At 41.4% G+C, this 24983-nt stretch overlaps 1 protein-coding gene across 3 annotated transcripts in view; it reads right to left on the bottom strand.

Moving 5' to 3' along the window:
* Positions 1–4125: 4125 nt before the first annotated feature.
* The window catches only part of ptena (phosphatase and tensin homolog A), a 44104-nt gene continuing 23246 nt past the window's right edge, over positions 4126–24983 (bottom strand). Inside the window, exons 2-10 of one of the 3 annotated variants that reach the window (XM_034184564.1) lie at positions 13739–13823; positions 13482–13526; positions 13346–13389; positions 12717–12955; positions 12419–12560; positions 7982–8050; positions 7337–7503; positions 6809–7135; positions 4126–5108 (exon numbers count right to left, since the gene is read on the bottom strand). In XM_034184564.1, the coding sequence (XP_034040455.1) occupies positions 4923–5108; positions 6809–7135; positions 7337–7503; positions 7982–8050; positions 12419–12560; positions 12717–12955; positions 13346–13389; positions 13482–13526; positions 13739–13823 (1304 nt within the window). In that variant the 3' untranslated portion in view covers positions 4126–4922. Of the gene's footprint in view, positions 5109–6808; positions 7136–7336; positions 7504–7981; positions 8051–12418; positions 12561–12716; positions 12956–13345; positions 13390–13481; positions 13527–13738; positions 13829–24983 lie in introns of all 3 variants that reach the window. The other 2 variants (XM_034184566.1, XM_034184565.1) reach the window with 2 other exon arrangements.

The following is a 24983-nucleotide window of genomic DNA, read 5'->3' on the forward strand; positions in this document are numbered from 1 at the left end:
GTCAGACAGGAAAAACCACCAAGATCCTTGGACATGGTGCTTAAGTTGCTCCTAGTGTGCAGCTGAACTTGTATGGCAAAACGCTGTCACTGGTTGAGTGTGATGTATCACTAAGTGTTTTGAGCATCTGCATTTTACATTTTAAAAAGTGCATTTACCAGCAGACACCAAGGCTGCACACAACTTATGTATTATGGTAAGAAGAAATTGCACAAAAAAGAAGGAATTTGCATGAACCAGTATGAAACATGTAAGTTGTGGGTGTTGCACTGAGCTCCCCCCCATTTCTTAATGAGATTATAATAATGCCACCATAAAATAAGCAGTCATACGCAAAAGCAGTAAACAGTGTAAATGTGTGATAATAGGCAGCTCTGGTGCCACTGTTATTTTTAAAAGATTGGCAAGAATTTAAGTATTTCTGCACACACTGTACAGCTTACTGCAGTAAAACAAATCCTGAAAGTGTGAGCAGAGGGCCTGTTTTTAACTTTTACCAGTCACGTATGTTAATGTGTTTGTTGACATTACAGAATAAGATGGAGCGCTTCTGCTGCTTTTCGGCGTGGACCACCATGAAGAAAAGGAGCAAGCCGCCACTTTGCACATTAAAAGTACCATATGTCAAAATGTGGGCACAGACAAATGATATGCCTGTGGTTCTGACTGGGCTCATGCAAGTCTGTGTGACAGAGTAGAACCGTGCATGCACAGGAGCATGACTGGGTGCAAAGGTGAGAAATGGTCCACACGCGTGGGTGCGTGCACACGTGCATCGTGCAGTTTCCACAGGCCGTCACTCATGGTGCAGTCATGTGGGTTTCTGTGTGTGTGTTTAAGCTTTTGTTTAATTTCACTTCCTGTTTTATTCTTGGCCTAATCCAAACGCAACACACCTGTGCAGTCAGCTAGAGAACGAAGGCTCGAGGAAGGGAGGAGGTGGTGGGTTGCCAGGTCCCGGTGAGTGCATCCGCACTCTGCAACTGCTACCAACAGATGGAAGGGAAATGGGGTTACCAGCTCAAGCTTAGACTCTCTTTGTAGGCCAGAGTGACCCTCCCTTCCCCAATGCAGCAGCAGCACCACCACCACCCACACCCCCTCATCTGATCACAACACTGCTCTTAAATCTCCAGATTTGGTGTGAGAGACACATGGACTGCAAATGCAACACAGATATTGCTTCTTTGCTTGCAGTACCTTACAAAAAAACAAAAAGCTGCACACTTCTCGTTTTGGATGACCCACATGAACTCCAACGAATCCTCCTTTTGCAGTTTTGTCTCTGTGCAGCTCCAGTGCTGATGAAAAGTACTGAAAACAACCAAAAGCAGCGGTGACGCTCAGAACATACAAATTAAGCTTTTTATTGATTATATAAATATTTCAGATGTGTCTGCATTTGTGAGATGAGCAGAATCAAAAGCAAGGTTCTCAAGCTTAAGCTGGCCTCCAGTGAAGTCGGCCTCTCCTGCCTGTGGAGGGCTAAAGCATCTCTCTGGTTTCTCTCAACCCAGCACACCACATCCATTATTAATCTAACGGAGTCTCTGCTTCTCACCCTCCTTCAGCTCAGCCAATTACAATCGGGCCCTTGCAACTGCTGTCTCCTTCATCCCTGCACTGGCTGTCTTTGATGTCTCTATCAGCAAGAAAGAACCAGGGATCAGGTCTTAATAGAGCAGAAGGGGATTATGTGACTGCCTGCCTCTGGGGGGTGGAACACTTGATAAAAATAAATAAATAAAAATTCATATTTATTTCATACTTGATCACCACAGCACTCTGGGCTCCTCTGCTTGAGCCGGGGCATGGCCACCCCCCATCACAGCGACACGGTCCTTAATCCAGTTACACTCCTTTGGGGAGTCTCAGCAGTCTGCAAACGGAGCAGGGTTCGTCAGACTCCTCCCTCCCGGACTGTTCGGCCTTTCCTTCCTCTGCATATTTCATCGCAACAACTTCATTATCCAGCAGCAAGCGCCCGGCCTAGTGCAAGGTCAGGGCGCTTTCATCTTCTCACGTTATCAGGGTTCAGAGGTTATTTACCTTCAAAGTAAGAGGCGAAGAAAGTTATCAGAACTAAATATCCTTGCTGCTGCCGAAGAATTACGTGACTGATGTTACTGCACATTTAAAAGTGATCGCCCTCATCTGGAAGTATAACAGTTCACTGGAAAGGTGGGATATTAGTTGAAATATCAAAAATCACTTTGGGAGGTTTAAAAAAAGTAGTAACAATGAGAAGTCCACAGCCGGATCCGAGTGGACACCAACACAACGTTCTTTCTCACAAGACTTATCAACTTTCATACACATTATCTCAAAACATTTTGAGTGATCCATCAAACCCTACAGCGAACACACAACTTTGTTGGCAGAGGAAACCACAAGAGCACTCTGTGGAATGTATACCTCTGCCAAGGCCAAATATAAAAACAGTTCAGTTTTGTGGAACCAACCAAAATGAAAGGCATCAGGAGGTCGATGCCTACCCTGTAAACTCTACACACCGCCATATAAATTTACAAGTAAATATATGTATACCATGGTACTTTTCACCATGTATGACTTCTGTGTGAATTCATTCATTTCAATCAAACAACCATTTTGCCAATTAGTTGAAAATTGCTTCAGATCATCCATCTAGGCTTCTTTGTTGAGGTATTACTCAGCCAATTTCCTTATGACCAAATTAGTCCAAAATCTAACCACCTGTAGTTAGTTATCTATCCAAGTAATATTCCCACCAAGTTTGAAGGAAATGCAGCCAGCTGTTTTTGTGTCATCTTGTTCTCATACACACACACACACCAGTGAAAATAATACGGTGCTCACCACTTTGCCAACACGCAGGATACGTAAAACTTTGTCTCCCATTCACTGTAAGACTTGACAATGGAAGATCAACCCCTGTCCCCGTCTGTGCAAAAGGAGTTAATTTGTGAAAGACTACATCTTGGTTATTTTTAGATTTTCCAACACCACCCCTTCATACTCAGTGTAAAAACTGACATTAACTGATATCTTCAACAAGTTTTACAACTAAAAAAACCAAAAAAAAAAACCCCCAAAAAACAAAACAAAAAAACCCTATGGGGGACATGCTGGACCTAAAAAGACAAATCCTTAATTTTCTAGGTAGGACATTATCCACATATTTCTTTAACATGCTCTCAATTACTTGAGTTAGATGTTTCTATGTGCCAACCATTCCTCTGGATCTTAATTCCAGAACATCTTCCAGGTTACCTCTGAAATTTTTGAAATCCATTGTCGCTTATTTCCCAAATTATTATCCATCTGCTCACCAAATGTCATAGAAATCAGTTCATTACAGTTTGAGTTATCCTGCTAAAAGACAAAGGAAAGCCGGTGAAAACATGACCTCCTTGGCAGCTTTAAAAAAAAAAAAAAAGCATGTATTGGGGGTCACCATCTATCTTGCAGTGGAAACATCCTAGCTCCACCCGGTTTCCCAGATGCTCCTCAAACTTTAAAATCTACTACATGACAGCTTTATGATTAAAAACACATGCACTACTGCCATCACGCAGATGCAGTTACTGGTTGAGTCTTATTTGAAGGTGCCGTTAAGTTGAACTTTTTTAACAGTCCTATTACTTCACTACCTCAGGTCCCACCTGCTACTTGCAACGCTGACCTTTAAAACAGGAAGTCAGTGTTAACATTGCTTCAGCATGCGCAGCGACAGACTATTTTACATTTTTTTCACATCAAGAGCAGCACTCGAGCAATATCAACAAACCCGGGTTTGTGCACGTGCACCCTTCAGATGAAGCAGTCTTAGGGCCAAAGCATCGGAAGAATAACGGCACTAATTTACAGAAACATTCAGAAGCAATAACTGGAGATGCACTGAGCTCACAAATTAATTAAAAAAAGTGTGTAATGCAGACGGTTCACTCTGGATTATTTTCATTAAGCGCTAACAGCAAAGTGAAACCATTACATAAACATCTGAACCCCAGAGTATGACACATCGACCTTAGTTTCTTTATGAAAAGACAGTGTTGCACACATTTATTATGACAGCTCTACATGTAAATCCCCCACACCATTTAACCTGCAGCGTTGACATTACTACAACAAGTGTCCGGCAGCTGTTTTGTGTATTATATTTTATTATCTTAGGATAAAAAAACATTGACAATTACATTGGATGCCTTGTTCTGCATAATTTAACATATACACAGTGGGAACAGGAATGACAATGCTTTAGACATCATCACAGCCTTTTCAAAACCCCGCCCACCCCCCGTCCTACTGCCAGCATGCAGTTTGCACTGCACAAAGGCCAAAAATTCACGTGAGACAGCCTGCAAAGAGCACAAGAAGCATTCACAGTAAAGGAGGAGAGGAAGGAGGGGAGGGAGGGAGAGTAAAAGTTGAGAAGGAGGAGAAAGTGAAACAAAGTGACTGCAGCACTGGCCTTGGTTTAGACAGGAGAAGGAGCAGCATAATCCTAGTATATCATTCTAACTTCTCCCATACTTCAACTCCCGTCTCCTGATTGTTGTACTCTTTCCATTGTCTTTGACACAAAAAGTTATATATGCATGTATATATTTATATACATAAATAGGTATGTATATATATATAAACATTTTTATAGCTACAGCACCTTCTCCCATGGGGCAACAATGTCAAAACCTTGCACATGGTACACGGCTGTGCCAAAGAAGGAGAAAAAAGAAAGAAAGAAAAAGAAAAACAATAAAATATATTGGTCAGGATACTCTTTTTTTTTTTCTTCTTTTTTCCCTAAAATTGGCATTTGACATGATGATATTCTATTGCCGTCTTGGGGAGGAAAAGGTCAAAGTTTCTTCTTTTCAGTTTATATTCAAGTTTTCTCCTTTTTTCAGATGTATATTTTCTTTTTTCCTGTTAAAAAGAGTTCACACTTTTGTGATTTGTGTGTGCTGATCTTCATCAAAAGGTTCATTTTCCGGATCAGAGTCAGTGGTGTCAGAATATCGGTAATGATCTGGCTCATTGTCGCTAACATCCGGGGTGACGGATGTCGATGTGTTTGCGTCGGAATTCGAAGGCTCCTCCACGGTTTTTGTAAAATACAACTTCACCTGAAATGGCAAATTAAGAAAAATGACTTCAGTCTTTGCAAAGAGGAAACAAACAAACAGGTTCATTACTCAATATCACAATGATGTAATCAGTTAATTCACCCACTAATCAAGTCACACTGAAGGACTCCTCACACTAAATCATTTGAGATGCAAATGTTTTATGCAAACAGGTGAGGCAGGAAGTTTTAGATTTTAATGTTCTAAATCAGTTCCATTGTTCTGCTTCTAACTGCCTTGTGTTCAAACTCTCATTCAAAAATCAGTGGAAGGCTCTGGTGACACTGGTCACAGAAATGCCAACTTTGCAAGTTTAAAAAAAGAGAGAGAGAGTCCACACACAATTGTGGTAGGCAGGGTAACAGATAAATGTACCTATCTGAACGTTACATTTGGTTCAGAATTTATTAATACCGCCATACTGGCTCAGAATGGGAAAGTTATGCTCTGCTAACAATTAATGGCTGGCTTCTTCTATGATGCAAATTCTGTGACTATATGTGGTGCTGCCCCCAGTGGTAAGCAAAGAGAGCAGAGTGAGCACCAACATGTTACAGCACAGCAGAAAACACCTCAAGAAGGTCCATGGTTTTACTGGATTTTATATGAGCCTCTGTACAGTGTGGAGTCTGCTGTTTGGGAATATTCCGAACTGTCATTTAATAAATAACAATGGACTGTCACACGTGGATCAGATGATGTGAGCCCATGAACAGATTCTGATGTTGGGAAAACTCTTGTTTCGGCTGTAGACTTCATTTGTATGTGTAACATTTCCATTTCCTGAAGTGAATGACAGGGGTCCAACAGAAAGGTAAGTCCAGTGCAAACCCAGCTCACTGCGGCATTTAGCCGTTTCTGCATTTAGCAGTTTGTCTGCTGTGCAAACAGGCGTACATTTTATCAGTTCTCACTAACTTGTTTTTTACTCCTCACAGTTTGCTGTTTGGTCAAGATGTTTATTCATAGCAGCTTGAAATAAGCATGAGTGTGAATTGCATTTTATCTCTACAGTCTGACAATTGCAAAAGACGTGAGGAAAAGACCAAAGTTTTGACACCATCACAAACGCTCTTAGAACAAATGCCTAAAGTGTGACCCGATTCAGTTTGAAAGTCCCCCCCAACCCTCAACCCCGCACTCATCAATTTAAAACAAAAAAGGCTGTGTAATTTTGTGTTTGTTTTCACACTCAAAAAATGTACAGAATTGTGATTTTTCTCTATACAAGTCGCACTGGACTGTAAGTCGCAGGACCTCTCAAAGTAGTAAAACCAAAAACAAAACCTCACATACTCTGGAAAATGGTATTCTAATTTATTGTGGAAAATGAATGTCTACATTAACGAACTGTATTGGACTCCATCATCACCAACTCCCATCTGAGCCCATGTACCTAACCCCTATACCCAAATAAGATCATTGCTTAAAATAGAACATATTTACACTATTGACACTCGTCCATTTTTGGAGGAGCCGAATATTTTAAAATTGGATTGTGTTACAAAATGAGCAAATCCAATTTGCTTTTCTGTGAGTTTACTTCTCAAACAAAGTGACGCATTCCAGAAAATATCTATGTAAAACACGAGGTAATATTTTGGGTTCTCTGTGTAAACTCAATGATTTCAAACGATTTTACTGACATGAATTTAAATGAGTGTGACCCCTGACTCCAGCTGGTGTCTGCCCATACTTACCTTGAAGTTTGGTGAGAAATAACGGTTAGCTTTGTCTTTGTTGGCCTTGTCTAAGTCATTCTTAGTCAGAGTCAGGATGAGGTACTCCTTGTCGGTGTCCCTGCGCTCGGCATTCTGCGGCGCACTCTGCAGCACACTCTGCTGCGCATTTTGCTGCACGCTCTGCGGCATGCTCAGTGCGCTCTGCAGCTGGCCTTGCCCTAAACCCGCCTGCTGATTGGATCGGTTGTCTGTGTCGTTAATCACCGTCCCATTTTCCAACTTCTCTCCACCCTCTTCTGGTCCAGGGATGAAGAAAGTGTTCACCCAGAAGTGAAACATTTTGTCCTGGAGGGCAGATGTGACAGGAAGTGAGAAAATTCAACAACAACAACAAAAGTCAAGTTTTGGAAGATGAGGATTCTAGATTCTGTCAAAGCCTTTAATGAGCAACGCGTGACAGACAAAGCAACTTAAGTAGTGTCATTTCAAGAAAACCACTGACGATGATAATGAACTTTTTTTAATCAACATCTCCAGCCAACCAACCTTCTTCATCATCTTGTTCTGTTTATGAAAGAACTCCACTTTGATGTCTCCACAAACTGGCAGCGGCTGGGGGAATTCGAAAAACATGTGCTTGTCCTCGCGCCGTGTGTGTACCGGATTTGATGTGTGGATCTTCACCTTCAGCTGGTACACCACAAACTGGGGATCTGTGGAAGTGTCAACATCCCACAGGGCAGGTTTGTTGGAAATGTTTTATAAAAAAAGAAAGAAAAAAAAGCGGGGAGCGGGGGACAGAAAGGGGAGAGAGTCAGATCAAGACAGAATAAATTTGTTATTGATGAGTACCCATGCAAAAAAGGTGGAAAAAAGTGACAATATACTGGATTAAAATTAAAAGAAAAGGGGAGGCAAAAGATCATAAAATATAAAACCCAAAGAGACCCAGAACCAGAGACATAAAGACCCTATTCTGATAAGACAAGTTAAGATTTGGACCAGCTCAATATGTTGCTTCTCGAAGAATTTTAACCCTAATCAGGGTTGGGGAGAGGGAATGCGGCATGTGCCTGTAAGCCAGTCTTACCCTGCTAGGCAACATGTCTATCTCAGACTGCTCCTGCCTGGATCTCTGGGGCCACATAAAAGCAAATGAGTGAAATAATAATGGATGAAAGGCTCATTTACCCCAATGCCAATTCCCTTTCTTGAAGCCCTGAGGGATCGGCTCACTCCTGTTTTTAACGGTACTGTCCCCTTAGAGAGAAAGAAGACGGTCACAAACAGGGCCTGTCTCGACTGTCAGGGACGTGACAGCACAACAGGCACAAACACAAATATGTACAGATATCCATCGAGAGTGACGCAGCTTTTATCATATGTGGCTTTAAGGTGGAGGTGAGTGACTTAAACATGAACCTTGTGCTGTGAGATGAAGAGGAACAAAGAAAAAAGGGGGAACTTGAGATTGCTGATAAGCTCAAACAGCGGAACGCAATTGTCCTCAATAAACCCAATAAAAAAAACAAGTGCAATGCAATTCATCACAGCCGAAGTTGTCAAATCGAACCCTTCATAATATTTCTGATGAGTTTACGAAAAGGTGACGTGTGTGTGCAGCTGTATGAAGATGTCAAATTCAGAATAGGGCCTTTTTCTTTTTGTTGTTGTGTAAAGGGAGTATTAGAAGGAAAAAGAAGGACCAGCACAGTTAGGTGTTAATAGTGAAAAGGCTGCAAAAGAGTGTTTTTATTGTTTTGTAACCAACAGTTATACAAATTCTGAAATAGATGATCACAATATCCTATGACTGGTGCATCTGAGCAGAAAATAAAATTATGAAAGATGAAATAATCCCTAAACTAAGTCATAAAAAAATAATTTCTTCAGTGGAACTGCTATACCGTGGAGAAAATGCACTAATGATTTTCACTGAAACCCCAAGAGATAAATGGTGGCTTTGTTTTGAACATTCTGGAAGATGAAGAGAAAGGGGTAAACTATTAAAACTGCTCATGCAGTATAATCCATATCTAATATGTCCAACAGTTGCTTGTTATGCTAAGAATGATCATATGCTTGCTAAAATATGGCCCCCATAAGAAGGCACTAACATTAAGAGCTAACCAGGCTCTCATTTCCTCAAAGCATCTTAACTTTACGATCACTGTATTCCAAAGATACACGGTGCATCCGGAAAGTATTCACAGCACTTCACTTTTCCCCACATTTTGTTATGTTACAGCCTTATTCCAAAATGGAGTAAATTATTTTTTTCCTCAAAATTCTACTCACAACACCCCATAATGAAGCCACTCCTTTGATAGCTTGGCTGTGTGCTCAGGGTCATTGTCCTCTGGAGCAGGGTTTCATCCAGGATGTCTCTGGACATTGTTGCATTCATCTTTCCCTCAATCCTGACTAGTCTCCCAGTTCCTGCCACTGAAAAACACCCCCTCAGCATGATGCTGCCACCACCACTGTAGGGATGGTGCCTGGTTTCCTCCAAACATGACACCTGGCATTCACACCAAAGAGTTCAATCTTTGTCTCATCAGACCAGAGAATTTTGTTTCTCATGGTCCCAGAGGCCTTTAGGTGCCTTTGGGCAAACTCCAGGTGGGCTGCCATGTGCCTTTTACTAAGGAGTGGCTTCTGTCTGGCCACTCTACCATACAGGCCTGATTGGTCGTTTGGTGCAGATTTGGTTGTCCATCTGAAAGGTTCTCTCTCCACAGAGGAATGTTGGAGCTCTGACAGCGTGACCAGGGAGGTTCTTGGTCACCTCCCTGACTAAGGCCCTTCTCCCCCGATCACTCAGTTTAGACGGGCAGCATGTTTCTGTACCCTTCCCCAGATTTGTGCCTTGAGACAGTCCTGTCTTAGAGGTCTATAGACAATTCGTTTGACTTCATGCTTGGTTTGTGCTCTGACATGCACTGTCAACTGTGGGACAGTATATGCAGACAGGTGTGTCCCTTCCCAAATCATGTCCATTCAACTGAATTTACCCAAGGTGGACTCCAGTTAAGCTGTAGAAACATCTCAAGAATGATCAGTGGAAACAGGATGCACCTGAGCTCTGAATACTTATGGCCATGTGATTTTTTTTTTAAATAAATTTGCAAAAATCTAAAACAAAACAAAAAAAACTTTTTTCATGTTGTCATTATGGGGTGTTGTGAGTAGGTCAGATCAACTACTTTCAGATTCAAGGACATTTCTAGTGTCATGCTCATAATATTTCAGTGTAAAACAACATCTGGGGATCAAACCTGCAGATAATTTGGTTACTGGACACCCTGCTATTCCAAGAATGCTTTCATTATCCATCCCTTATCTAATATCTCATCCAATAGTCACCAATTAACGCAAGTAAGTGAAATGTAGCCCTGTGATAGACATGCAATCCTGTCCAGGGTGTAGCCTGCCTCTCGCTCAATTACTGCTGGGATAAGCTCCAGTTTGTTGTGACTGGCTTGTGTGTAGCTGTATTTAGGATAGGTTAAATGCAGAGGACAAATTTCATTGTATGTATTCATGTATGCACAACTGCAATAAAGGCCTTTCTTCTTTATAGACACTGAGGCCCGTTGGTGCTTATCTCTGAATTCTGTAGCGTCAAACAAATGAGAATCTGTGACTTGCCCTCGATGGGACACCACTCTGACGCAGCTTACTTCCCTCAGCCGAGACTGGACCCCATTTACAGTTGGGTGGACAAAGGCAATAGATTAAGTGTCTTTTCCAAGGAAACAGACAGGTAGCGTGAGCGGATGAGAAGAAAACTCAAAGGTGTTCTTTGACCAAAGCAAGCAACAGAATAAAAACAGAAGCCTTGCCAATATGCAATTTTATCCACCTTGTTAGTGAGACTACTGCATACATTTCAGAAATACAGTGGCTCCATAATTTTATTTTGAATTTAAAATAAAGTTTCTCTAAGAGCTGCGATGACTGGTGTGATGGCTTTTATTCACTCTTCAAAAATTTGTACATGATCTATTCATTTTTGGATAATGAAAATATTTCCACACTCCTTCAGATATGATGCACAGGTCTTAGAGATGGAAATCTCATGGACTGGACCACGTGGAATGAGGCCAGAATTTCATAAAGCTCATACTGCCAAACAGGAAACATTCATGGTTTTGGAAATGTGGCATTTTCAAACCACGGTATAGCATGAAATTGGTAATCTCCTGTGCCTGGATCCCAGTTTCAATCCAACAAACGCACAAGCTTGCCACAGGGCTAAGATGCAATTTTAAAGTTCTTCTCTGTAATTCAACAGTGAAGTCTAGCAGAGGATTTTACTGATCGATCAATAACCAATCAGCATTTGTTCAGTCATGGCAACAGGTGCGATTTCAAAATACATGCATCAAATGAGAAGACACACATGTTCCACCAACTCCAAAACTATCTGCAGTTCTAGTTTACATACTTGGTAACATGAAAAATTTAATACATGAAACTGGTTTAATATGTTACAGAAATAATCATTTTGAAAAATGTGCAACATGAAATGAAATCCTGTGTTTTTGTTCAACCTGACGATGTTAAAACTTGAGGCCAACTCTTTATCCAGAGATATCTACAATGACTGATTTATCATGAGCTACAGAACAATAAGTGTTTAAGTTTGCCCATTGGTCACAAACATCCACAGGTCCTAAAATGATAAATGAGGTAAGCAACTTGGAAAAAAGATGATGATTTTTGTTTGAATAGCAACTTTTGCACATTTATAATTTGTTTTTCTGTTGACCAAATAAAACAGAGAGAGAAAAAAAACAAAAAACAAAACGGTAAACTGAATCAAAACTTTAGGGTGTGTAAAACTTCCCCCCTTTTTTAAAGTCATTCTGTTCATTTGAGAAAATGTGTGAAGATGCAACATGACAGTTCATGAAAACTCCACCTCTTTGCACCTGAAATCTGCAGTTTTATATAACCCCCCCCCCCCCCCCCCCCCCCCCAGTATTTGTATCACTCTACTGTACTTTAGTCACAAATATTATAAATCCTCTAAATACTGGGAGTAGAGTGAGATTAGTCGGGGTGGAGATCACAGGCTGAGCCCGACTCGTATAAAAGCACTGCTTCTGTGCAACTTAATAAATGAAATGGATAGCTCAAATACCCCTGTGCAAGGCTTTGAAATGACTGTGTATAATTCTCAGTAATTAACATTTTAAACAGCCAATTAATTTCTGCATGCATCTGCTTTTCTTCAATAAGAGTGCCCAGGTAAGAAGTCCTATTTTCATGTTGTTTAAAAAACAAAAAACAAAACAAAACGTATGACACACAGAATTGGTCTGATTTAACACGGTATCCCCGTCAGGTAAATAAAAGGTTAGCGCAAGAAAAAGACTCCAATCAATAAGACGCTGTTCTTGTTAGTCAAAGGTCCTAAAATACTGCAGTTCACTTACACTTAATACTACTTCATAACTCAGGCAGAGGACGACTCAACAGGAGCACAAAGGATAACCCATCCCACTGCACAAAGCTGTAGCGTGGGTGAGCCCCGGAGTGTACAGTGCATTCAGAGCGCTCGTTCCATTTCAACAGCAGCAAGCATTCCTACACCCTAGTATAGAGTTAAAAATGACTCACTGCAGGTGCCCCCGCTGAACATAGGGAGAGTTTCAAACACCATTTTGTGGAACAGCAGCGCCACTGGCTTGTAGTCTAGCTGGTTCTTCAGTAGGTGGCTGTAGTAGTAGACGTAGCGGCGCTGGCTCGGGATTGTTACTCCCTGCAACAGTTACAGTGTTTGACAATCATTAACCTAATGAAAGCCGTCACAAACAACAACAACCGAGTACAAATCCAGTTTGTGTCAAAGCATTTAGACTGAGAATCTGCGGAGAATGAAGAAAAAATAAAAAATCTGGTTCGTCTCAGATCTCACCTTCTTATCCCTTGTCCTGACGTCACCATAAAAGTCAAGTGCTTCTTGGGCCTCCATAAATTTGCCGCGATGAAGGAGATACGCGCAGATCATCACTCCAGTGCGACCTTTGCCGGCCTTACAGTGGATTGCCGCTACGTGATTGTCATCCTCACTGAGCCACTGGTCCAGGTCTTCACAAAACGGCTTGATTAGCTCCACCTGAGGTGGGTTATGGTCTTCAAATGGGTATTGTGCAACTGATGCACGACACAGCCATCAAGCCACACAGAGACGTAACAAAAAGGTGGGGGAATTACACAGAGGAACAAAGGACGAGAGATCAGAACAAGGAGTACCAGAAAAATGTAAATCTCTGAGAGCATCAACCTTCAGTCCAGGCAGTTTATTCTACGTAATCAAGATGGAAAACCCAGGCTTCACTGAGTAAATGTCTGACCACATATTTGTTCCATCCACCCACTAAACCAGCTAATTCTAATTAATTCAACTGTTTAGGCAGGTAGATGAGATAATCAGTGAAATCACCTGTTTTAGGTGTACAGGTGGAAGCTATAGATAGAAGGACTTGTACTCACTGGAGCCAGGGTTTCCCCTCCACTTACGCTACATAAAGTGTCACAACGTACCTCTGCAGTTAAATTTGGCAGCATCGTAGTGTCTTTCTGCACAGCTACAAGAGGATGAACAAAAATCAAGTTAGTGACCACACTGAGAAAAGTTAATTCATAAAACCAGAGTGCTTTATTTATTAATTTCACTTACAGGTTGTAAATTTTGTAATGGTTTTTATGCTTCGAATCAAGGAACCTGTTGTAGGATAGAACATAAGTAGACAGGCTTCATCATACATAGATCAAAAAAGAAAAATGAAAATCCTATTTTCTATAGAACAGTCTTTATTGTCATTGCACTGGGGGCGGTACAACAAAACTGGGGGTACTCCCGCACAGCTACTGTATACCACAAAAAAAGGCATGCAGTTCAAGTAAAATGGCAAACACTGAGGGAACATAACTCACCTTACAACATCGTCTATATTGTTTCTGTACACGCCTTCAAGTCTTTCTGCAGGAAAGCCCATAGCTATAATGTTTGGGTAGATATCTGTTCATGCAGAAGTCAAGAAAATGCAGAACTTCGATGTGTGTGTGTGGTGGTGTTCCTTATCAAAAAGAACAAATTCTAAGAGCACTCAATAGACAACATACCTCAATAAATAAATAAATTAATTAAATGAATACAAAACAGAAGTAAGATGTTACACTCCCCCCCTTTGTTTTAAGTTTGAGGTTCATTCATTGAATGGCTCCCATGAGTATTGTATAGACCTTGCAGCCTGCTGGGGTCAAACACTGGGTGGGGACTGGTAGTTGCCACATTTCAGAAAGTACACTTTCCAACGACGGGATCGAGTTTAGAGGTGCTACATATGGTTCTGCCATTTTCTGGTCCACTGCAGACAGTAAGCAAAAAAACAAACAAACAAAAAAAAAACTTCAATAATAACTGACTTTTCTGCACGCACTATAAAACAAAACATTAATATCAATACAGCAGCAGTTCATTGTAAAAGACAATATAGTGACATGTGAGACATCATGGTGTGTAGTTACCATTAACAAGCTAATTGGGTACCTCAACTGCAGTTCATATATATATATATATATATATATATATATATATATGAAAGTTGTTTTCAAATCAAAAGTTACATATGGGTTTGATATCTGTGACTGATGACTGTGCAAGCATAAATCCTCTGCTATAAACAACATTTAACTGAAACCTGGTTTTGTGCTTCTGTGACACAAGACCATATCTGAACCAGTACTTGAGCTATCCAGTCAATCAATGAATAATGCACAGACACAGCCACCATGAGAGATATGTTGTCTCTCAAGGACAACAGGGTGTAGCAAGCATTAGTTCTTTCACCTCTGAAAGCCACAGACAGAGCCAAAAATGTCTTTATAACACACCCACAGTCTGTGAAGAGACGTGCCCTCTCTGAAGGACAAGAGGGTGTGGCGAAAAGCTTTTTTTTTTTTTTTTGCCTTTTGATAGCAACAGTTAAATGAAAAAATAAAGAAAAAAAATCTAAACAAATCTATTAGCCAATAAATATTTTGTGTGTGACTGTATACACACATATACTTGTATGCAAAGGTTTGGGCACCCCTGATAATTTTCATGATTTTCCTTTATAAATCATTGGTTGTCTGGATCAGAAATTTCAGTTAAATATATCATATAGCGTCCACTAGGGCGGTTTGCAGCCGAGTGTGAAGTGTCCGGGACGAACATCAGCACCTCCAAATCCGAGGCCATGGTTCTCCACCGGAAAAAGGTGCCTTGCCCTCTTCAGGTCGGTGGAGTGTCCTTGCCGCAAGTGGAGTAGTTTAAGTATCTCGGGGTCTTGTTCATGAGCGAGGGACGGATGGAGCGTGAGATCGACAGACGGATCAGTGCAGCGTCTGCAGTGATGCGGTCGCTGTATCGGACCGTCGTGGTGAATAGAGAACTAAGCAGGGGGGCAAAGCTCTCGATTTACCGATCGATCTACGTTCCGACCCTCACCTATGGTCATGAGAGTTGGCTCATGACCGAAAGAACGAGATCACGAGTACAAGCAGCCGAGATGAGTTTCCTCCACAGGGTGGCTGGGCGCTCCCTTAGAGATAGGGTGAGGAGCTCGGTCACTTGGGAGGAGCTTGGAATCGAGCTGCTGCTCCTCCACATCAAAAGGAGCCAGCTGAGGTGGCTCGGGCATCTTTTTCGGATGCCCCCTGCCCCATCGCTGGAGAGGTGTTCCGGGCACGTCCCATTGGGAGGAGGCCCCGAGCAAGACCCAGGACATGCTGGAGGGACTACGTCTCTCGGCTGGCATGGGAACGTCTCGGGGGTTCCCCCGGAGGAGCTGGGAGAGGTGTGTGTGGATCGGGAGGTCTGGGCGGCTTTGTTTGAGCTGCTGCCCCCGCGACCCGACTTGGGATAAAGCGGAAGAAAGTGGATGGATGGATGGATATATCATATAGCAGACGAACACACTAATATTTGAGAAGTGAAATGAAGTTTCTAGTATTTACAGAAAGTGTGCAATAATTATTTAAACAAAAATAGTTAAGTGCATAAAGTTGGGCACCCCTGTCATTGTATTAATTTGAATACATTTAGCACTAGTTACTGGAACACAAAATTGGTTTGGTAAGCTCAAAGACCCCTTGACCTCCTTACACAGGTGAATCCAATCATGAGAAAGGGTATTTAAGGTGGCTATTTGTAAATGTTTCTCCTCTTTGCATCTCTTCTAATGTGTGGCAACACAGGAGCCTCTAAACAACTCTCAAATGACCTGAAAACAAAGACTGTTCAACATCATGGTTTAGGGGAAGGATACAAAAAGCTAGCTCAGAGAATTCAGCTGTCAGTTTCCACTGTGAGGAACACAGTGAGGAAATGGAAGACCACAGGCACAGTACTAGTTAAGGCCCGAAGTGGCAGGCCAAGAAAAATCTCAGATAAGCTGAAGCGAAGGATGGTGAGAACAGTTATAGTCAACCCACAGACCTGCTTCAAAGACCTACAACATGATCTTGCTGCAGATAGTGTCTCTGTGCATCGTTCCACTATAATACAGCGCACTTTGCACAAGGAGATGGCGGATGAGAGAGTAATGCAGAGGAAGCCTTTTCTGCGTACACGCCACAAACAGAGTCACTTGAGGTATGCTAAAGCACATTTGGACAAACCAGCTTAATTTTGGAATAAGGTGCTGTGGACTGATGAAAATAAAATTGAGTTATTTGGACATAACAAGGGGCGGTATGCATGGCTGAAAAAGAACACAGCATTCCAAGAAAAACACTTGCTACCTACAGTAAAATTTGGAGATGGTTCCATCATGCTGTGGGGCTGTGTGGCCAGTGCAGGTCCTGGGAATCTTGTTAAAGTTGAGGGTCACATGGATTCCAGTCAATATTAGCAGATTCTTGAGAACAATGTTCAAGAATCAGTGACAAAGTTGAAGTTGCGCCGGGGCTGGATCGTTCAACAAGACAACGACCCTAAAAACTGCTCAAAATCTACTTAGGCATTCATGCAGAGGAACAAGTACAATGTTCTGGAATGACCATCTCAGTCCCCAGACCTGAATATTTTTGATAATCTGTGCTGTGATTTTAAGTGGGCTGTCCATGCTCAGAAACCAACAAACCTGAGGTGTTTTGTAAAGAATTGTCCGAAACACCTTCAACCAGAATCTAGACTCTCATTGGAAGCTATAGGAAGCGTTTAGAGGCTGTTATTTCTGCAAAAGGAGGATCTACTAAATATTGATGCATTTTTTTTTCTGTTGGGGTGTCCAAATTTATGCACCTGCCTCATTTTGTTTAAAGAATTATTGCACACTTTCTATAAATCCTAGAAACTTCATTTCACTTCTCAAATATCAGTGTGTGCATCTGCTAATTAATATATTTAATTGAAATTACTGATCCAAACAACCAATGATTTATAAAAGAAAATCATGGAAATTATCAGGGGTGCCCAAACTTTTACATACCACTGTGTGTAAAAGACACACACACACACACACACACCCACACACACACCCCCATCTGGAAAGTATTCACAGTGCTTCGCTTTTTCCACATTTTCTTATGTTACAGCCTTATTCCAGAATGTATGAAATTCATTTTACCCCCTGAAACTTCTACGCACAATACCATATCATAACGACAATGTGGAAAAGGTTTTGAGATTTTTGAGATTAAAAAATAAATAAATAAATAAACCAACCTAAGAAATCATACCTACATAAGTATTCACAGCCTTTGCCATGAAGCTCAAAATTGAGCTCAGGTGCATCCTGTTTCCAAATCAAATCAATTTTATTTATATAGTGCCAAATCACAACAAACAGTTGCCCCAAGGCGCTTAATATTGTAAGGCAAGGTCATACAATAATTACGGAAAAACCCCAGTAGTCTAAGTCTATAGCAGCATAACTAAGGGATGGTTCAGGGTCACCTGATCCAGCCCTAACTATAAGCTTTAGCAAAAAGGAAAGTTTTAAGCCTAATCTTAAAAGTAGAGAGGGTGTCTGTCTCCCTGATCTGAATTGGGAGCTGGTTCCACAGGAGAGGAGCCTGAAAGCTGAAGGCCCTGCCTCCCATTCTACTCTTACAAACCCTAGGAACTACAAGTAAGCCTACAGTCTGAGAGCGAAGCGCTCTATTGGGGTGATATGGTACTATGAGGTCCCTAAGATAAGATGGGACCTGATTATTCAAAACCTTATAAGTAAGAAGAAGAATTTTGAATTCTATTCTAGAAATAACAGGAAGCCAATGAAGAGAGGCCAATATGGGTGAGATATGCTCTCTCCTTCTAGTCCCTGTCAGTACTCTAGCTGCAGCATTTTGAATTAACTGAAGGCTTTTCAGGGAACTTTTAGGACAACCTGATAATAATGAATTACAATAGTCCAGCCTAGAGGAAATAAATGCATGAATTAGTTTTTCAGCATCACTCTGAGACAAGACCTTTCTAATTTTAGAGATATTGCGCAAATGCAAAAAAGCAGTCCTACATATTAGTTTAATATGCGCAATGAATGACATATCCTGATCAAAAATGACTCCAAGATTTCTCACAGTATTACTAGAGGTCAGGGTAATGCCATCCAGAGTAAGGATCTGGTCAGACACCATGTTTCTAAGATTTGTGGGGCCAAGTACAATAACTTCAGTTTTATCTGAGTTTAAAAGCAGGAAATTAGAGGTCATCCATGTCTTTATGTCTGTAAGACAATCCTGCAGTTTAGCTAATTGGTGTGTGTCCTCTGGCTTCATGGATAGATAAAGCTGGGTATCATCTGCGTAACAATGAAAATTTAAGCAATGCCGTCTAATAATACTGCCTAAGGGAAACATGTATAAAGTGAATAAAATTGGTCCTAGCACAGAACCTTGTGGAACTCCATAATTAACCTTAGTCTGTGAAGAAGATTCCCCATTTACATGAACAAACTGTAATCTATTAGATAAATATGATTCAAACCACCGCAGCGCAGTGCCTTTAATACCTATGGCATGCTCTAATCTCTAATAAAATTTTATGGTCAACAGTATCAAAAGCAGCACTGAGGTCTAACAGAACAAGCACATAGATGAGTCCACTGTCTGAGGCCATAAGAAGATCATTTGTAACCTTCACTAATGCTGTTTCTGTACTATGATGAATTCTAAACCCTGACTGAAACTCTTCAAATAGACCATTCCTCTGCAGATGATCAGTTAGCTGTTTTACAACTACCCTTTCAAGAATTTTTGAGAGAAAAGGAAGGTTGGAGATTGGCCTATAATTAGCTAAGATAGCTGGGTCAAGTGATGGCTTTTTAAGTAATGGTTTAATTACTGCCACCTTAAAAGCCTGTGGTACATAGCCAACTAATAAAGATAGATTGATCATATGTAAGATCGAAGCATTAATTAATGGTAGGGCTTCCTTGAGCAGCCTGGTAGGAATGGGGTCTAATAGACATGTTGATGGTTTGGAGGAAGTAACTAATGAAAATAACTCAGACAGAACAATCGGAGAGAAAGAGTCTAACCAAATACCGGCATCACTGAAAGCAGCCAAAGATAACGATATGTCTTTGGGATGGTTATGAGTAATTTTTTCTCTAATAGTTAAAATTTTATTAGCAAAGAAAGTCATGAAGTCATTACTAGTTAAAGTTAAAGGAATACTCGGCTCAATAGAGCTCTGACTCTTTGTCAGCCTGGCTACAGTGCTGAAAAGAAACCTGGGGTTGTTCTTATTTTCTTCAATTAGTGATGAGTAGTAAGATGTCCTAGCTTTACAGAGGGCTTTTTTATAGAGCAACAGACTCTTTTTCCAGGCTAAGTGAAGATCTTCTAAATTAGTGAGACACCATTTCCTCTCCAGCTTACGGGTTATCTGCTTTAAGCTGCGAGTTTGTGAGTTATACCATGGAGTCAGGCACTTCTGATTTAAAGCTCTCTTTTTCAGAGGAGCTACAGCATCCAAAGTTGTCTTCAATGAGGATGTAAAACTATTGACGAGATACTCTATCTCACTTACAGAGTTTAGGTAGCTACTCTGCACTGTGTTGGTATATGGCATTAGAGAACATAAAGAAGGAATCATATCCTTAAACCTAGTTACAGCACTTTCTGAAAGACTTCTAGTGTAATGAAATTTATTCCCCACTGCTGGGTAGTCCATCAGAGTAAATGTAAATGTTATTAAGAAATGATCAGACAGAAGGGAGTTTTCAGGGAATACTGTTAAGTCTTCAATTTCCATACCATAAGTCAGAACAAGATCTAAGATATGATTAAAGTGGTGGGTGGACTCATTTACATTTTGAGCAAAGCCAATTGAGTCTAATAATAGATTAAATGCAGTGTTGAGGCTGTCATTCTCAGCATCTGTGTGGATGTTAAAATCGCCCACTATAATTATCTTATCTGAGCTAAGCACTAAGTCAGAGAAAAGGTCTGAAAATTCACAGAGAAACTCACAGTAACGACCAGGTGGACGATAGATATTAACAAATAAAACTGGATTTTGGGACTTCCAATTTGGATGGACAAGACTAAGAGTCAAGCTTTCAAATGAATTAAAGCTCTGTCTAGGTTTTTGATTAATTAATAAGCTGGACTGGAAGATTGCTGCTAATCCTCCGCCTCGGCCCGTGCTATGAGCATTCTGGCAGTTAGTGTGACTCGGGGGTGTTGACTCATTTAAACTAACATAATTATCCTGCTGTAACCAGGTTTCTGTAAGGCAGAATAAATCAATATGTTGATCAATTATTATATCATTTACTAACAGGGACTTAGAAGAGAGAGACCTAATGTTTAATAGACCACATTTAACTGTTTTAGTCTGTGGTGCAGTTGAAGGTGCTATATTATTTTTTCTTTTTGAATTTTTATGCTTAAATAGATTTTTGCTGGTTATTGGTGGTCTCGGAGCAGGCACCGTCTCTACGGGGATGGGGTAATGAGGGGATGGCAGGGGGAGAGAAGCTGCAGAGAGGTGTGTAAGACTACAACTCTGCTTCCTGGTCCCAACCCTGGATAGTCACAGTTTGGAGGATTTAAGAAAATTGGCCAGATTTCTAGAAATGAGAGCTGCTCCATCCAAAGTGGGATGGATGCTGTCTCTCCTAACAACACCAGGTTTTCCCCAGAAGCTTTGACAATTATCTATGAAGCCCACCTCATTTTTTTGGACACCACTCAGACAGCCAGCAATTCAAGGAGAACATGCGGCTAAACATGTCATTCCCGGTCTGATTGGGGAGGGGCCCAAAGAAAACTACAGAGTCCGACATTGTTTTTGCAAAGTTACACACCGATTCAATGTTAATTTTAGTGACCTCCGATTGGCGTAACCGGGTGTCATTACTGCCAACGTGAATTACAATCTTACCAAATTTACGCTTAGCCTTAGCCAGCAGTTTCAAATTTCCTTCAATGTCGCCTGCTCTGGCCCCCGGAAGACAATTGACTATGGTTGCTGGTGTCGCTAACTTCACATTTCTCAAAACAGAGTCGCCAATAACCAGAGTTTGATCCTCGGTGGGTGTGTCGCCGAGTGGGGAAAAATGGTTAGAAATGTGAACGGGTTGGCGGTGTACACGGGGCTTCTGTTTAGGGCTACGCTTCCTCCTCACAGTCACCCAGTCGGCCTGCTTTCTCTTCTGCTCGGGATCTGCTGGAAGGGAACTAACGGCGGCTAAGCTACCTTGGTCCGCACCGACTACAGGGGCCTGGCTAGCTGTAGAATTTTCCACGGTGCGGAGCCGAGTCTCCAATTCACCCAGCCTGGCCTCCAAAGCTACGAATAAGCTACACTTATTACAAGTACCATTACTGCTAAAGGAGGCCGAGGAATAACTAAACATTTCACACCCAGAGCAGAAAAGTGCAGAAGAGACAGGAGAAGCCGCCATGCTAAATTGGCTAAGAGCTAGTAGCTGCGCTAAGCTAGCGGATTCCTAAAAACACACAAAGTGAATAATGTGTAAATAATTTAGAGGTGATTCAGCAGAGGGAGTGCTTTAGTTAAGGCACGTGAAGATTACACTGTGAAACAAATCGTTATCTAGTTATCTAGATCAATCTAACTGCGCAGATTAAACAGCTAACAGATACAGCAAAACACCGCTGTGCTCCGGAACAGGAAGTGATACAATACCGCAGTGAGAGCCAACCCCTCTTCCACTGATTATCCTTGAGATGTTTCTACAGCTTAACTGGAGTCCACCTGTAAATTCAGTTGATTGGACATGATTTAGAAAGACACATGTCTAGAGCCCGGCCGATATTATCAGCCGATATAAGCCCTTTTCAAAGTACTCACTATCGGCCAAAATTTTGCCGATAGAACGCCGATAATTTCTCATAAACAGAACAGTTACTGAAATGTTTGTGTCTGCAATGTAAAATGTACTTGCACCGTTTGTCCAGTAAATGGAGGTCTGACTCCATTCAACTGAGAGCTGCTTACACACCTGTTTAAATGTGTTCATCACCGGCCCCCGTAGTTCGCCGTCACACTGCACTGATAGGCTGACAAAAGCATACAAGTAAATTTATAAGGATGTTGATTTCATTTTTTGAACTTGAAAATTAAACTCTGTTATAAAGTTAATCAATATGAGGACAACGCTTCAGCTTTTAGCTCATACCTTTTTTGTTAAGGGTCCAAAAAAAACATTTTATTCATTAAAAAAAATATTGGATGATTTATCGGCTATCGGCAAATCAGCCGATTTATCTATTATCTGCATTTTTTTTCATCCAAATATCATTATCGGCATCGGCCTCAAAAAATCCTTATCGGTTGGGCTTTACACATGTCTACATATAAAGGTCCCACAGTTGACAGTGCATGTCAGAGCACAAAACAAAGCATGAAGTCAAAGGAATTGTCTATAAACCTCTGAGACAGGACTGTCTCAAGGCACAAATCTGGGGAAGAGTACAGAAACATTCTGCTAATTTGAAGGTCCAAATGAACAGAGTGGCTTCCATCATCCGTAAGTGGGAGAAATCCAGATCCACCAGAACTATTCCTAGAGCTGGCCGCCCTTTTAAACTGAGCCATCGGGAGAGAAGGGCCTTAGTCAGGGAGGTGACCTGATGTTCACTCTGTCAGAGCTCCAGCATTCTTCTGTAGAGAGAACCTTCCAGAAGGACAACCATCTCTGCAGCAATCCACCAATCAGGCCTGTATGGTAGAGTGGCCAGACGGAAGCCAGTCCTCAGTTAAAGGCACATGGCAGCCTACCTGGAGTTTGCCCAAAGGCACCTAAAGGACTCTCGGACCATGAGAAACAAAATTCTCTGGTCTGATGAGACAAAAACTCTTTGGTGTGAATGCCAGGGATCATGTTTGGAGGAAACCAGGCACCATCCCTACAGTGAAGCATGGTGGTGGCAGCATCACACTGTGAGGATGGATGTTTTTCAGCGGCAGGAACTGAGAGACTCATCAGGATTGAGGTAAAGATGAATGCAGCAATGTACAGAGACATCCTGGATGAAAACCTGCTCCAGAGCGCTCTTGACCAAGATCGGACTGACGGTTCATCTTTCAGCAGGACAATGACCCTAAGCACACAGCCAAGATATCAAAGGAGTGGCTTCAGGACAACTCTGTGAATGTCGTTGAGTGGCCCAGCCAGAGCCCAGATCTGAATTTGATTGAACATCTCTGGAGAGATCTGAAAATGGCTATTCAACCTGATGGAGCTTGAGAGGTCCTGTAAAGCAGAATGGGCAAAACTGCCCAAAGATAGGTGCACCAAGCCTGTGGCATCACATTCAAGAAGACGTGAGGCTGTAATTGCTGCCAAAGGTGCATCAACCATGCCCTAAGCAAAGGGCTTGAATACTTATGAAATTCTGATAAAATTGTGAAAAAAAAACAAACTTTTTTTCATGTCATTATGGAGTGTTGTGAGAAGAATTTTGAGGGGGAAAAATTTTTTTACTCCATTTTGGAATAAGGCTGTAAAATGTGGAACAAATGTAGCGTTGTGAATACTTACCAGGCTGCTCAAGGAAGCCCTACCATTAATTAATGCTTCGATCTTAAATATGATCAATCTATCTTTATTAGTTGGCTATGTACCACAGGCTTTTAAGGTGGCAGTAATTAAACCATTACTTAAAAAGCCATCACTTGACCCAGCTATCTTAGCTAATTATAGGCCAATCTCCAACCTTCCTTTTCTCTCAAAAATTCTTGAAAGGGTAGTTGTAAAACAGCTAATCTTAGAAACATGGTGTCTAACCAGATCCTTACTCTGGATGGCATTACCTGACCTCTAGTAAAACTGTGAGAAATCTTGGAGTCATTTTTGATCAGGATATGTCCTTCAATGCACATATTAAGCAAATATGTAGGACTGCTTTTTTGCATTTGCGCAATATCTCTAAAATTAGAAAGGTCTTGTCTCAGAGTGATGCTGAAAAACTAATTTATGCATTTATTTCCTCTAGGCTGGACTACTGTAATTCATTATTATCAGGTTGTCCTAAAAGTTCCCTGAAAAGCCTTCAGTTAATTCAAAATGCTGCAGCTAGAGTACTGACAGGGACTAGAAGGAGAGAGCATATTTCACCCATATTGGCCTCTCTTCATTGGCTTCCTGTTAATTCTAGAACACAATTTAAAATTCTTCTTCTTACTTATAAGGTTTTGAATAATCAGGTCCCATCTTATCTTAGTGACCTCATAGTACCATATCATCGCTCTCAGACTGCAGGCTTACTTGTAGTTCCTAGGGTTTTTAAGAGTAGAATGGGAGGCAGAGCCTTCAGCTTTCAGGCTCCTCTCCTGTGGAACCAGCTCCCAATTCGGATCAGGGAGACAGACATCCACTCTACTTTTAAGATTAGGCTTAAAACGTTCCTTTTTGCTAAAGCTTATAGTTAGGGCTGGATCAGGTGACCCTGAACCATCCCTTAGTTATGCTGCTATAGACGTAGACTGCTGGGGGGTTCCCATGATGCACTGAGTGTTTCTTTCTCTTTTTGCTCTGTATGCACCACTCTGCATTTAATCATTAGTGATTGATCTCTGCTCTCTTCCCCAGCATGTCTTTGTCCTGATTCTCTCCCCTCAGCCCCAACCAGTCCCAGCAGAAGACTGCCCCTCCCTGAGCCTGGTTCTGCTGGAGGTTTCTTCCTGTTAAAAGGGAGTTTTTCCCTTCCCACT

The sequence above is a fragment of the Thalassophryne amazonica genome, chromosome 13 (assembly GCF_902500255.1).
Source record: "Thalassophryne amazonica chromosome 13, fThaAma1.1, whole genome shotgun sequence".
NCBI classification, from domain to species: Eukaryota; Metazoa; Chordata; class Actinopteri; order Batrachoidiformes; family Batrachoididae; genus Thalassophryne; species Thalassophryne amazonica.